The sequence below is a fragment of the Hippopotamus amphibius genome, chromosome 17 (assembly GCF_030028045.1).
Source record: "Hippopotamus amphibius kiboko isolate mHipAmp2 chromosome 17, mHipAmp2.hap2, whole genome shotgun sequence".
Classification (NCBI taxonomy): Eukaryota; Metazoa; Chordata; class Mammalia; order Artiodactyla; family Hippopotamidae; genus Hippopotamus; species Hippopotamus amphibius.
The window spans coordinates 41,594,075-41,608,572 of record NC_080202.1 but is presented as its reverse complement, the minus strand read 5'-3'; the positions used below and the strand labels follow the sequence as shown (position 1 = coordinate 41,608,572).

The 14,498-nt window shown below is 45.3% G+C and overlaps 1 protein-coding gene across 3 annotated transcripts in view; it reads left to right on the top strand.

Moving 5' to 3' along the window:
* The window catches only part of EZH1 (enhancer of zeste 1 polycomb repressive complex 2 subunit), a 29,603-nt gene that overhangs the window by 10,799 nt on the left and 4,306 nt on the right, over positions 1-14,498 (top strand). For all 3 annotated transcript variants that reach the window (XM_057715421.1, XM_057715419.1, XM_057715420.1), the window contains exons 6-18: positions 893-1,013; positions 3,265-3,441; positions 4,595-4,697; positions 5,144-5,307; positions 5,690-5,781; positions 7,636-7,816; positions 8,066-8,262; positions 10,192-10,283; positions 11,230-11,270; positions 11,750-11,875; positions 12,915-13,093; positions 13,588-13,683; positions 14,076-14,157. In XM_057715421.1, coding sequence (XP_057571404.1) covers positions 893-1,013; positions 3,265-3,441; positions 4,595-4,697; positions 5,144-5,307; positions 5,690-5,781; positions 7,636-7,816; positions 8,066-8,262; positions 10,192-10,283; positions 11,230-11,270; positions 11,750-11,875; positions 12,915-13,093; positions 13,588-13,683; positions 14,076-14,157 — 1,651 coding nt within the window. The remainder of the gene's footprint in view (positions 1-892; positions 1,014-3,264; positions 3,442-4,594; positions 4,698-5,143; positions 5,308-5,689; positions 5,782-7,635; positions 7,817-8,065; positions 8,263-10,191; positions 10,284-11,229; positions 11,271-11,749; positions 11,876-12,914; positions 13,094-13,587; positions 13,684-14,075; positions 14,158-14,498) is intronic.

Here is a 14,498-nt window from a genome sequence, read left to right as displayed (position 1 = left end):
CTAGGATTATTTGTGGTTCTGATAATCAGTCCTCTCTAAATGCTGCCATCGCTTATCATGCCTGGTGACAGATAGCAGTTCCGCTGACAGGAATAGGATATAGGTTTACAGAAGGAAATCATCTCTTAGAAGAAAACTGCAGAGTAATTTTACTTGATAGTTGGAGAACTAAGATGACTGTTCTTTGCTGATCCAAAAAATTAGATTAAATTAAATCAAATCCGTTAGTATTGTTTATTGCCAAAAAATATACATAGCTCATACTGCAACTGACTTTAGGTTTCCACTGAGGGTGAGTGATAGGAGTTGTAATCGTAATTTTTTATTATGTTTATGGAAGGTTAGTCTTAGTCTGTATAAGAGACAAATATTTTATGGTTACCAGTTTCTGTTATAAATATTCCAGTTATATTGCAGGTTATACTCTTGGAAGCCTTCCTTTTCATCTATGCATCTCTCTATTTATGAGAAGAATTAGAACTGAAGACCTTTTAGACTGTTGTTTATGTGATGTTTGTACCTATTTCACAATGGTGGTTAGTGGATAAAATGGAGTTAATAGATGGAATTACTGTGAAAAAGAAATGTGCTGTCAAATTCTAGGTGTTGGTGGAAATATCATCATTAATATCCAGCTTAACATTTGATAGTTAATATTCTCAAGTAGTAAAACTAATCTTTTTTTTCTTCCAAGAGTAGCATTACCCCCTTCCATTAGAGGTTTTATTGGCAAAACAAAATGGCCAGTCTTTAAAATGTAGTTAACTTTGTAACCAAAGGCATTTTCAGGAGCTTCTAAGCAGCAAAAAAGGCTCCACAAAGGTTCCATTAAACAGGAAAGAGGAGCTGCACAGTGGACTGATGGAATGAATCACATCTGGTTTGATTTCAGGTGGAAGATGAGACAGTTTTGTGCAATATTCCCTACATGGGAGATGAGGTGAAAGAAGAAGATGAGACTTTCATTGAGGAGCTGATCAATAACTACGATGGCAAGGTCCATGGTGAAGAAGGTAGCGGCACTGGCCTCCCTGGGAGAAGATGTTGCTAGGATGGTACCTCTTGTTTGGTGCATCCTCATCTTGGTTTTAGCTGCTGCTTCATGGTGTATACACTGAAGAATATTTCAGTGTCACTACATGGCTGGGAGTGAACATTTTATATTACAAACACCCCAGTTAAATTTTAAAAGGAGTTGGGAGAATTCCTTGGCAGTTCAGTAGTTAGGACTCTGTGCTCTCACTGCCAGGGGCCCGGGTTCAATCCGTGGTCGGGGAACTAAGATCCTACAAGCCACACTGCACGGCCAAAAAAACTCAAGGAGTTGTGACATAAAAGAATTATATAGTAATCAGTGGCAGGAGAGAAAGTTTAGTGAATGAATAAGTTTGATCTTAGGGGTTTTCTATAAATCCATGCAAGGCTATTTTGTTCTTTGTTTCCCTTTCTGTGAGACTGGCAATGAGCATAACTTCTCTTCTTAGATCCAGATACCCCTTGGATCTCCCAGAAGTTGATTACAAAATATTCTGACTTTGCTAAAAAGGTTACCAAACCAAACTTGGGTCTGCTTGCTAAGGTTGGGTCTACTGACACCAGGTTGTGGTGAAGAGAAGTACAGCGTTTATTGTAGGGTGCCAAACAAGGGGAAAGGGCAGCTCATGCGCAAAGGACCAGAACTCCCCGATGGCTTTCAGGAAAAGGGTTTTAAAGACAGTGTGGGGAGGGGGCTGCAGGGTGCATGGTCAGCTTGTGCCCAGTTCTTAGATTAATTCGAATCAGGGTGAAGTTTCAGGCATCATCAACCTTCTTGTTTCAGCCAGTCTAGGGTCTACATGCTTGTGGTCAGCAGTTTTCATTGGTGGAGGTCTGCTTCTTGTAAAACAACAGTCTGCTTCTTGTAAAACAATTTAGGAATGTGTGTTAGGCCTTTATCTATATCTTTTTGGAAACCGGGACTATAGTGATTCTGCTATGTTGCAGATTTATAGTCTAAATTATTACCAGTTTCCTGGCCCAACAGCTATTCTTTGTTCCTACGTCTTCATATTTCCTGATTATTACCTCTTGAGCCAGCCTTTTTGTGACTCAGGGAAGACCTGAGAGACTAAAGCAAAAGCTTTTTACTTCAGAGGACAAGGACACAGTGGCTTGTATACGATTTCAGAAGCAAGTCATTTGTATTTAGTTATAGTTTTAGAAAAGGCTGTTAGAAAAGTGTGTAAGAAGGGGAAAGATAGAGAGACACTCTCCATGAATTTGCAAACCATGCTGTTTTGACAATTGTGGGTGCCGTCAGGGATGCTGTTGAAATGCATTAGTTACACACAGTGCCCCCTAGTGTTCAGAGGCTTTATCCTAAGTTGTAGTATAACCCATATATTGATAGTATGATTTTTTTAAAAATATGCTACCTTTTGATTCAAAGAAGTCACTACTGACCCATTAGCAGCAAAACCAAGTACATTTTCATTTTATTATTCTTCCTCTGTCCCATTTGTTGTTTTTTTTATTTTATTTTTTTTATTTTTTTGGGGGTACACCAGGTTCAATCATCTGTTTTTATACACATATCCCCGTATTCCCTCCCTTCCTTGACTCCCCCGCCTCGAGTCCCCCCCTCTCCCATTTGTTTTTTTATACAAATTTATTAGTTATTTATTTATTTATTTTTGGCTGTGTTGGGTCTTCGTTGCTGCGTATGGGCTTTCTCTAGTTGTGGCAAGCGGGGGCTACTCTTCATTGTGGTGTGCAGGCTCCTCGTTGCGGTGGCTTCTCTTGTTACAAAGCATGGGCTCTAGGCGCAGGCTTCAGCAGTTGTGGCACATGGGCTCAATAGTTGTGGCACACAGGCTTAGTTGCTCCACAGCATGTGGAATCTTCCTGGACCAGGGATTGAACCCGTGTCCCCTGCATTGGCAGGCGGATTCTTAACCACTGCCCCACCTAGGAAGTCCCCTCTGTCCCGTTTGTATTGTTGACACTCTCTTGTGATAGTTTGGACCATAAATACAGGTTGACCTATTAATGAAGAAGTGAAGACCCTACTAAAAATAAAGCCCATAACTAGATTTCTCACTCTAGCCAGCTGAACTGTTGTGATTGTAAGAGCCAGTCAAATTATTGTAATTCCCTGACTATCCACATAAAAATGTACATATGTTATCTATCTGGGCCTCAGGAATGACTACAGGAAAACCTTCCTAGGAGGACTAAAGGAGTATGAAACGACCACTGCTCATCCTTCTAATTCTTATATTTCAGAGATGATTCCTGGATCTGTCCTGATTAGTGATGCTGTTTTCCTGGAGTTGGTAGATGCTCTGAATCAATACTCAGATGAGGAGGAAGAAGGGCACAATGACACCTCAGATGGAAAGCAAGATGACAGCAAAGAGGACCTGCCGGTAACAAGAAAGAGGAAACGACATGCTATTGAAGGTAAGTAGCACGACTTCCTAATTGCACCGTGAAAGTGACAGGGAGAGGGAGGAAGGCAAAAACAGAGGTTTATTGCTTATTAAAGGCTGTTGGTGCTTCTCACTGGTCCACTCAGAAAGGAAAATGTGTTCATTGACTAATGGTTTAAGATAGCTGTGATCCAGCTGAGGAAGAAAGTAGGAGAACTTAGACAGTAATCATTGTTCATTTCTAATTATAAAAATAGTGTGTTTGGAAAATATGGAAACTTATAAAGAAGAAAATAAAATTATCCTGTTATCTCACTGTCTAGAAATAACCAGTATTAATATTTCCTTCTAGACTTAAAAAATGTATATATATAAATATACATATGTAAACCTAAAATGGGTACAATATTATATATCAATTATACTTCAGTTTTTTAAAAGTACATATGTAGATCAACATATATATATGGTATGTGAAATTGGTATCATGCCATGTATGAGTGTATACACATGCAGAATTTTATACCTCTTATTTATTTGATATTACATCATGAGCATTTTCCCATGTTTTTCAATGTTTAATTATTTAATTAATATCACATTTAATTATACTTTGTTATGTAGTTATGCCATATGTCCAGACACATGGTGTCTCTCTCTTGTTAAAACAAAGGTAGAGTATCCGTCTTGTTCTTCAGCGTCAATATTATGGTAGGATCCTTCTATACTCAGGTCTCCCCATAAAAACTTCTGTTTTCACCGCCAGATTCTGTCCTGGACTGTGGATTTTTTTTTTTTCTTTCTTTCTTTCTTTTTTTTTTTTTTTTTTGTTGGCCATACCTGTGACATGGCTTGTGGGATCTTAGTTCCCTGATCAGGGATTGAGCCCAGGCCCTCAACAATGGAAACTGAGTCCTAACCACTAGAGAACCAGAGAATTCCCCTGGACCGTGGATTTTGTTGTTAACAGGTGGATAACGCTGATTTCTTTTTTTACTGGTAGCCTATTAGATAGGTCTAGGTAGTATTGACCTTCTTTATATGTTCCTAAACCGTCACTGGTTAGGTTAAGAAAGCAGCTCTAATCCAAATGCTGTGACAGAAGAAAAAAAAAAACCATCAGATAGCTTTGTTTGCACGTTCTGATTATGGCACTTAGGAGCTTTTTGTCATTTCCAATTCAGGCAACAAAAAGAATTCCAAGAAACAGTTCCCAAATGACATGATCTTCAGTGCGATTGCCTCAATGTTCCCTGAGAACGGTGTCCCAGATGACATGAAGGAGAGGTAGGGAAAGCTGCCGCCACAGGCCATGTAGAGCACTCGGGCAAAACTTTTATACTAGCTTGTTTTTGGTTAATAAAAAGCCTCATTTCTGGTAAATGCATGTGACTTGCCTACACCTCTACCTCTAGATGCCCATTCCCATTTTAAGGGTCATTGTTTGCCGACTCTTAAGTAAGTCTGGGCAGAGAAGTTTTAAGATTTTGCCACTTTTCTGGAGAGTTACTCCAGCTCCATATTTATCAAGTCTTTCTCTCCCCTTACCTTCAGACATATGCCAACCCCAGCATAATTACAATGGTGAACCCACTTGTTATCCATCAAGACCAATAGAAAACGCCCATCCTCCCTTGGCAGACCACTCCTGGGTGACTGTCAGTACTCAGTCTGCATTTTCTCCGTGGAGACGTTCCCTTGGAAGGAACTCTCACCTCTCTTTTCTTCACTAGGTATCGAGAGCTTACAGAGATGTCAGACCCCAACGCGCTCCCCCCTCAGTGCACACCCAACATCGATGGCCCCAATGCCAAGTCTGTGCAGCGGGAGCAGTCCCTGCACTCCTTCCACACACTCTTCTGCCGCCGCTGCTTTAAATACGACTGTTTCCTTCACCGTGAGTGGGGTGACCCTGAAATGCTCTCCTGTTTCCCATCCCCAGCCACCATTTCCTTCTCTTTATTTTAGTTTATCCAGTAGAGTTCCCAGCATCTGATCTGATGTTGTTTTTACAGAGGGCCAGTTCTGTTTTCTCTTGTTCAGTTGGAGTGCAGTATGCTTTGTGTGGTCAGGACAGGTTACCAGCAACATAGCTGTCCCTGAGGACCCCCTAGCTTCAGAAGACATGTGTTGATGTCAGAAATCATTCAGTTTTGTGTACCTTGATGATCGCTGTTTATATCTCAATTCTCCTCCGGTAGCTCCCGAAGTCAGTTTGGTTCCTCCCCCTCCTATTAAGTGGATGAGCCATTGGAAACAGGACATTTTGTGTTTTCCAGCTTTTCATGCCACCCCTAATGTATATAAACGCAAGAACAAAGAAATCAAGATTGAACCAGAACCATGTGGGACAGACTGCTTCCTTTTGCTGGTACGTTTTTCAGCTGTTCTGCCATTTTAAACCTTGTCGAAAACTGAGCAGGAAATGGTCCTTGGGCTTTCTGCCCCAGGGAACACAAACCAGAGGAGCCAGTACATAGCACCCTGGGGGTCACATAGTACAGACGAAACATGACTTTTGCTGTTAAGGAGCCCCCAGGTACTGTAGCAGTAGGGCTGCGAAGTTAGTCTTACGGAATGAGGTTTGAAGAGCATTGAGGGCTTTCTTGCTCTGAATATCATCTGCACAGATTTCAGAGTCTGAAACTGTGTTGTTTGAATTGGAGCTGTGTGTGTGTGAGACCCCATTTTCTTTGCTGTCTCCCTTTAAATGCATATAAATGTAGGGGGAGTCACACGTGAAGGTGCTGATGTCTTATGTGAGCTGATCGACCAGATGGACCCTTCCCCGATGCACAGACCTCATGCGGCGGCACAGATTCCCCTGCATTTGTGTGGGGAGGCAGTACGCTGAGAGCTAGCAGGGAATAGGTTCAGTTAGGCTCACCAAAGACACAGCTCTGCTTTCTACACAAGAAGGTGCACTTAGGTAAAGAATAAAATACCTTGATAAAATTTCTGCTACCAGTTAAAATGAGGTTATACAGCCAGATGCCTCTGGGACCCTCTTTAGTGGGATAAGAGAGGGAAAGTCTGGGAAATGTGCCGTATGGTAATAAGCAAAAGAGTACATAGACGTTATCTGATTTATTTTTTCCGGAATATGTATTAACCACTTCCTGTGTGTCAAGTACTATGCTGGCCCTTAACATGTATTATCTGATTTTCATGCTTAGAACAACATCCCGAGGTGGAGAAACTATAGGTTATACAAGTTACAGATTTTGCCTAAAGTTTATTACTATGTCAATGGGATGGCAGTGATGAAATTCAGGCTTTGGTCTAACTCCACAGTCCTGCTTTTTTTTTTTTTAACACCACGTTACATCAACATACCAGCATTTATATAACTTAAAAGGGCATTGCCCTCCCCACAGTCGTTATCCTGGAATCCTGTGGATGTCGCATTGTAGCATAGGCACATAACATCACATTCACTTAAATTCAAAACTTCTCTCTTAGAATTTCTTTTAGGGCCTACAGTATATTATTCTGAGTATCCCCTAGTAATGGTAAACTGTTATCCTTTACTTGTAGATTTAGTTTTCAGAAGCAGCTGGAAATCTTTGGAAACCAAGTCTGGTGAGACGATAGATGATCATGCTGAATGATGTTATTTGGTCTTTAAAAAAAAAGAGCGTAGCTATAAAGTAACGAAACAGTATTCTTCCAAGTTTAAAATACTGACTTGGAGGAAAGTTCCAAAATTAATATTACAGTAATATACAAATTCAGGGATTATACATTTTCTCACTGAAACAGAGACAGTTCAGTGAAATGTTAAGAACAGTGAGGCCTGGGGACAAAGAGCCCTGATTCTTGTACCTACTCTGGAATGATTAGCTACATGCTCTCAGCAGGTCCCTTCCCCTCCCTGGACCTCATTTTCTCATCTACAGGAGAATGTGTTCTCAGATTCCAGACAGCTAGTGTACAAATGAATTTAAGATACAACTCACTGGACAGTTGAAGATGCATCGATGTATTGATTATATCTTTATAAAGATGATTTTACAGGGCAGCTCTTTTGTGAAGAGGTAAAAGTTTTCAGCTTTAGATTGTTAAGAAGCGATCATGTGGTCATACTACATGATAAAGAGGAAACAAAGAAAAAAAAAGTATCATTGCAAGTAAGCGTAGATACTGAAGATGGTTTGTGGTGATGGAACCAATGTGGTGGCTCTGGGCCTGGTCCTGTTTCCTAACTATGACATGGCCGTTGCAGGAAGGAGCAAAGGAGTATGCCATGCTCCACAACCCTCGCTCCAAGTGCTCCGGGCGTCGCCGGCGAAGGCACCATGTGGTCAGTGCGTCCTGCTCCAACACTTCAGCCTCTGCTGTGGCTGAGACCAAAGAAGGGGACAGTGACAGGGACACTGGCAATGACTGGGCCTCCAGTTCTTCAGGTACAGTGGACAGAAAATGATCTTTTCTTTCCGCACAAGGTAAACCCAGGATCATTGCCTAACACTTCACATCACTACCTTTTTAAATTGTTCATTCTTTCCACAGGTTCACCTGTGATCAGTAGACACAGGGAATATTTTTGTTCCTAACCTGCCTTTTAGCGTAAAATGAAGTCCCGAGTTTGTGGCAAACCACTGATGACAGCTGCACTCACCTTCTTCTGTGTCTCTTATTTCTTCCTCTCTTAGAGGCCAACTCTCGCTGTCAGACCCCCACAAAACAGAAGGCTAGCCCCGCCCCACCTCAGCTCTGTGTAGTGGAAGCGCCCTCGGAGCCTGTGGAATGGACCGGGGCTGAAGAATCTCTGTTTCGAGTCTTTCATGGCACCTACTTCAACAACTTCTGTTCGATAGCCAGGCTTCTGGGGACTAAGACATGCAAGCAGGTATGGTCTGAAAGGGGCAGGGCAAGCCACTGCTCTGGTAGCCCTTTTGACATCTTGTAAGGCTACCTGTCTGGACAGAAGCCGTTGTAGGCTCAGTCCTTTGTGAGTCTGTGCTTCTGGGCCATGAGATGGGTTCCCCAAAGACGGCCTCCTGCAAATGCCAGGTCCAGCAATGCTGGGGGATCTGCTCTCCTTGCTGAATTCTTATTCCTGTCTCCAGTCACTAGCTAACTCTTTTGGATGTCTCTGCCCTCTTTTAGCTTTTTTTCTTTTTTTGGTTCCTGCCTTTCTTTCTAAATGTAGACCCATTTCCTAGAAGGGATTCCTGGGTCTTTCTGGGGATCTTCTTATCTCGCACTCCTGCTCCTGCCCCTGCTTCTCTAGCTGCAGCTGCCACTCCCCACCTAGCCCCATCCGTCTTCAGTGGCTTTATTCTTCAAAAGTGCTATCATTAGATTTTTGAATTATGACCCCTAATAATTGGGCCTCGACCTTGTCCATCTCACATCATCACTAGAATCACAATTTGGGACACAGATAAGAGAACAAATGTATGGATACCAAGGGGGAAAGGGAGGTTGGAATTGGGAGACTGGGATTGATCCATATATACTATTGACCCTATGTATAAAGCAGACAACTGGGACTTCCCTGGTGGTCCAGAGGTTAAGACTCTGCTCCCACTGCAGGGGGCCCGGGCTCAATCCCTGGTCAGGGAACTAGATCCCATATGCATCCCCCAACTGAGAGTTCACATGCCACAACGAAGGAGCCCATGAGCCACAACAAAGACCCAGCACAACCAAATAAATAAATAAATATTTAAAATAAAATAAAATAGACAACTAATGAGAACATACTGTGTAACACATGGAATTCTACTTAATGCACTGTGGTGACCTAAATGGGAAGGAAATCCAAAAAAGAGGGAATATATGATATGTATAGTTGATTCATTTTGCTGTACAATAGAAACTAACACAACATTGTAAAGCAACTGTACTCCAATAAAAATTAATTTAAAAAAGAAAACAATTGAATGGCAGCTACTGGTACTGTAAACCTGTAGTGAGGAGACAGACGGAAGCACAGGAACAGGGAGTCAGGTGTTAGGGCCAACCTGTCCAAAAAGAGAGGAACACCAGAGCTTGAGCCCTGCTCACTTAGCTCTCAACTTCTGGAAGAGTCTCTGTGACCTGTTCCTTACACTTCCTCTACTTAGAACAAGCCATAGAACCATGAGCTGAAGTACCCTTTGCTTTCATTTTGGAGCTCATACCTGTCTCCCAAAGGCACAGGTTCTTGACCTAAAAGTCTGCAAACCTAAAAGTCTGCAAAACAGTTTTTTTATGTATTTTCCTGGAAAGAAGATTCATCGTTTTCATGGAATCACAAGAGGGCCTATAACCAAAAAGGAAAAGAAAAAGCTAAAAAACAAATGCTCTAGGAGAAACAGCATATTGAAAGGGAAGCAGCCTTCTTGAAATGCTGTCCTACTGAAATAGTCAAGGTTCTGACATCTTTATCCCAACAGAGGGAGCTAGTGCTTAGCCGGGTGTTACCTCCCATCAGATGTGACTCAATTACACAAGATACGCAACACTGTCCATCCTAAAAAGAAGCAGATACTGTTGGTAAGAATCAGCCTGCTCAGAGCTTGGTGGGCAGAGCAGTAGATGAAAGCTACTGATCAGGAAAGCTGTACCTGTGCTCAGTATTTCTCCTTCTTGAATCAGGATAAACACTAAAGAATTAATTTCAGAACCAGCAACCCAATGTCTCAGAGCCATTCTGTCTCCTTACTGAAGATGCTCAGTCATCTGCCCGCAAGCTCTCCAGAACCATCCCAAGCCCAGCACCTGGCTGGGTCACTTATCTGACCACTCAGCTCTAGAATAAGTGACAGGTCCTATTGGATTTCTCTTCCAGGTCTTCCAGTTCGCAGTCAAAGAATCACTTATCCTGAAGCTGCCAACAGATGAGCTCATGAACCCCTCACAGAAGAAGAAGAGAAAGCACAGGCAAGGGTCGGACAGAAGGCTTTCTGTGGCCGGGCTGTTCCCTGTGCCCTGACCTCCCCTGGGACTTCCCTGCTGCCTCTGTCTTCACCCACTGCCCTCAGTTCGGCATCACCCAACAGAGGGCCAGCCTTCTCAGTGCTCCCTCTGGGTCTACACCTTGGACCAGCCCTTCCCTTGTCCTTCGATGCTGTGGAGCGTGAAATAACTGATTTTCCGTTTACGTTCCCAGCCAGTAGGATGTGAACAGGTCTCATGGCTCCACCCTGAGGCCATTTCTTCTCATTAGGTTGTTAGTTACTGTGCCCACTTCTCAACTCTGACCAGAGTTCTTTTTGTTTTTGGCACTTGTGTTGTTTTTCTAGGTTGCATAACAACCCTGTCTTCTAGCTAGCCTTTGCTTAGGGTTGGAAGTTTTTTTGGTGTTTTGTTTTGTGTTGTTTTGTTTTTTGCATCTGACACTCTGCCTGGCTTTGTTCCCCAAGCAACTGACACCAGTTCTAGATACAGAAGGAAATCCCTGTGGCTTCTCCCTTTCAATTCCTTCACTCAGAACAGATTCTGAAAAGCCTTCCCATCTCCCCATCCTGAGATGCCCCCACATCTCCACCTCCCCAAAGAGAGGGCGGGCAGGGGAGAGGAGACAGGGAGAAACAATAGCATTTTAATAAACATAGAGGGTTGGGTTTTGTTTTGCATCTGGTTTTTGTTCTTTTACGAATGTTTGTTTATTGAGGGGGGTGTTGGTTGTGTCGAAATCTTGAGGCATAGGCCAGCTGCAGGTAGGATGGACTCCAGCTTCCGTGGACCAGCGTCCAGGCCTCCTGTGAAGGGATTTGGGGAGGATCCCTAGTCATCAGACCGCAGTCCCTCAGAGCAGGTCGTGTCATTTACCCAAATCTGCAGCGTTCCGCAGGGCCGTGACCCTGAGCCGTACCATGTCTTGCAGGTTATGGGCTGCACACTGCAGGAAAATTCAACTGAAGAAGGGTAAGTTCCACCAGGGTGCTCTGCTCAGGTTGCAGCCTGTGACCGCCCCTGCCCCCGCCCCACCTGCAGCTGCACTTGTTGACCATGCACGGCCTCCGCACGTTGCAGGTGCCCCTGCAGCAGCTGAGAACAGCTCAGCTCCTCACCGCAGCCCAGGAGACCGCTCAGGAGGTAGAGTCACAGGCCTGTGGTCTCGCTTTCATTGTGGGCCATTTGCCAGGTTGTAGGCTTCACTTAGTGTTGAAAATAACTGCCCTATAATCGGACCATTTCCATACTCTCCCCCGAAAGCAAATCACCCCATTGTAGCTTATGAACCATCATCACCTGTGATTGCTTCTCACTTCAGGTGCTAAATGCGTGTCCAAGGGTATGGTCAGAACAAGCCTCTTTTGAATGAGGGTGACTGGACATGTGGAAGGGAGGGCAGCTCAGAAGCACGGGCACAGCAGTGTCCTGTCTATTCTCTTCTCTCCTAGATAACTCCTCCACCCAAGTGTACAACTACCAGCCCTGCGACCACCCAGACCGCCCCTGTGACAGCACCTGCCCCTGCATCATGACTCAGAACTTCTGTGAGAAGTTCTGCCAGTGCAACCCCGACTGTAAGAGCCCTCTGTTTGCCGCAGTAGTTGGCCTAGGCATCCTAGGTTTCCCTCCCCTCTGCCCCCCACCCCTCCCCACGCCCTTAGCTGCTTATGGGCCTTCTCATATTCTCTTTGCTGTGTCTGAAGCATTCTACAGAGGAAACAAGAGACTTAAGATCTGGAGAAGTCATTTTTAAAAAACCCTGAGGTGTATGATTCTAAAAGCAACAATTACACAGAGATCACCTCCTTTTCCGACTTCCTCTTCCAGGGCAGCATTAAGAAACACGGGGCTCTTTTTCCTTAAAGTGCAGACACAGCCTCCCTTTCCAGGATGTTGTTTTACAACGCATACAGGTTACAATTCTGGGTGTGTCTGTTTCAGTCTCATATTTTGGAGTTTTAGCGTCAGGTCGGTCTGGATGTCAGCAGAGGGTGGGCTGGGAGCTCAGGGTGCTTCTCTCTTGCGTCTTATCCCTGTGTGCACCGCGCCACCCCCGACCTGGAGGCTGAGCGGTTTGATGGCGGCCCCCAGAGCTTGCAGACTGTGGTGCCCAGGCAGCCGTGCTGGAAGCACCTCCTAACCCATAGCAGATATCAATCTTAACCACAGTGGAGGGGTGGGTGCTCGTGCTGGGAAGGCAGTGGGTGGAGGAGGATGCGTTCTGTTCTCAAAATGATTCTTGTTTTGATAGCGAGGATTTACCAGTGAAAAGCACTGATTTCTTTTTCTCTGGGGCACTATCTGCCTCCCTTACAAATGCTACCAACAACGCGGGGGCGGGGCAGGGTGGGGTGAAGAGCATTGTTAGGGAATCTCTAGGAAACACATCTCCAGGGTCAAACATGCTTTTCTGACTTCCAGGCATGAATGTCGGTAGGCACTCCATTTTCTCTGAAAGACACGAGTATGTGATTATTGGGAAGGCACCTTCTCCCTTATTTTGCCAATCATCCTTGACCCCATAACATTAACTTCTCCGCTGTCCTTTGAGTCAAACCCGAGCCCCAACGTGAGCCCGCTTCTCTCCCTGCCCTTCCCTGTCATCCCACACAGGTCAGAATCGCTTTCCCGGCTGTCGCTGTAAGACCCAGTGCAATACCAAGCAGTGCCCGTGCTACCTGGCGGTGCGAGAGTGCGACCCCGACCTGTGTCTCACCTGTGGGGCCTCGGAGCACTGGGACTGCAAGGTGGTTTCCTGCAAGAACTGCAGCATCCAGCGTGGCCTCAAGAAGGTGAGGGCTTTTCCCAGGACTCCACGTCCGATAAAGTGGGAAGGTCTGAAGATCTGAGTGGTCTCTTTCTACTGGTTCCTTAGGCAGTTTGTACACCAGTGTTGGTACATCCTAACGGACACACGTTTACTGAGTTAATCAAGCTTTTGATCCCCTTGCGGGATTAGAAAAATGATCCCCTGACCTGGCCAGACTGAGAGGAGCAGAGAGGAGGGCCACACTGTTGACACTGTCTCTTTTTACCAGACACCCGCAGTGAGTGAGTTCCACGGGCTCAGGTCCGGGAGGTCCTCAGAACCAGAAGAAGGGGTATCCCATCTCCTCTCCCCGCCTCCCACCAGAACACAATAGCTTAGACCTTTTCCTGTTTTCAGATCCTCTTACAGTTACTAGTTTTTTCCACCCTGCTCCCCGCAGCACACGTGCACATCCAGCACACATCCCCCAGGCTCGCACACGCCCCGCAGTCTGAGGTTTGACTCCCTCTTCCCCAGCACCTGCTGCTGGCCCCCTCAGATGTGGCCGGATGGGGCACCTTCATTAAGGAGTCTGTGCAGAAGAACGAGTTCATTTCTGAATATTGTGGCGAGGTGAGTGCTATCGGTTTGGCCCACATCCTTACGTGGGGAGAGACTGATGAGAAACCTTGATTTTCTGTGGGCCGGACTTCTGTGAATTAATCTCTAAATAACTCAGCTGAGTTCTCATGTGGCCTCTCAGAAGATCCCACAGAACTGTTTGCAGTCCTGAAACAAACCACTCTTTCTTCGACTTTTTGGCAACTTGGGCTACACAAGGGGGGCAGGCGGGGGACTCTGGGCAGCCTGGGGGGGGATGGGATGTAAAAGCTGAGCAGGGGCTCCCTCTGACAGTTCTCATCGCGGTCCTCAGTAAGCCCCCTCGCAGCCCTTTCCAGAGGCGGGGTACGGTGCCCCCAGCAGACAGCTGCATCCCCCTTTCCATTTCTCGTCTGTCTCTGCAGCTCATCTCTCAGGATGAGGCCGATCGACGAGGGAAGGTGTATGACAAATACATGTCCAGCTTCCTCTTCAACCTCAACAACGGTATGGAGTCTTGCTCTCGTCCCCAGGTGGTCTCAGGCAGGTCTTCCTACCAGATTCCCCTGGTCATAGGACAGGTTCAGATCCGTTCTGAGTCTTCCGGCAGATGCTTAGAGCACGGTGGTGAGACTGAGCGTCCATGAGCCGCAGTCCGCTTGCTTTGGGAGAACCGTCATTTCTGGGTTGTGTTTGTAATCAGAGGATGGAGCGTTTCCACCTCAGAAATCTCCCTTCGCAGTAGGTGGGAGGGAAGGGGCACCCACAGGGAGTGCTTCCACATGAGGCTGGTTTCTAGCTCCTGTTGGTGTGCTGGGTTTCAGAGTTCCCCCCTGCATTGTATTGTT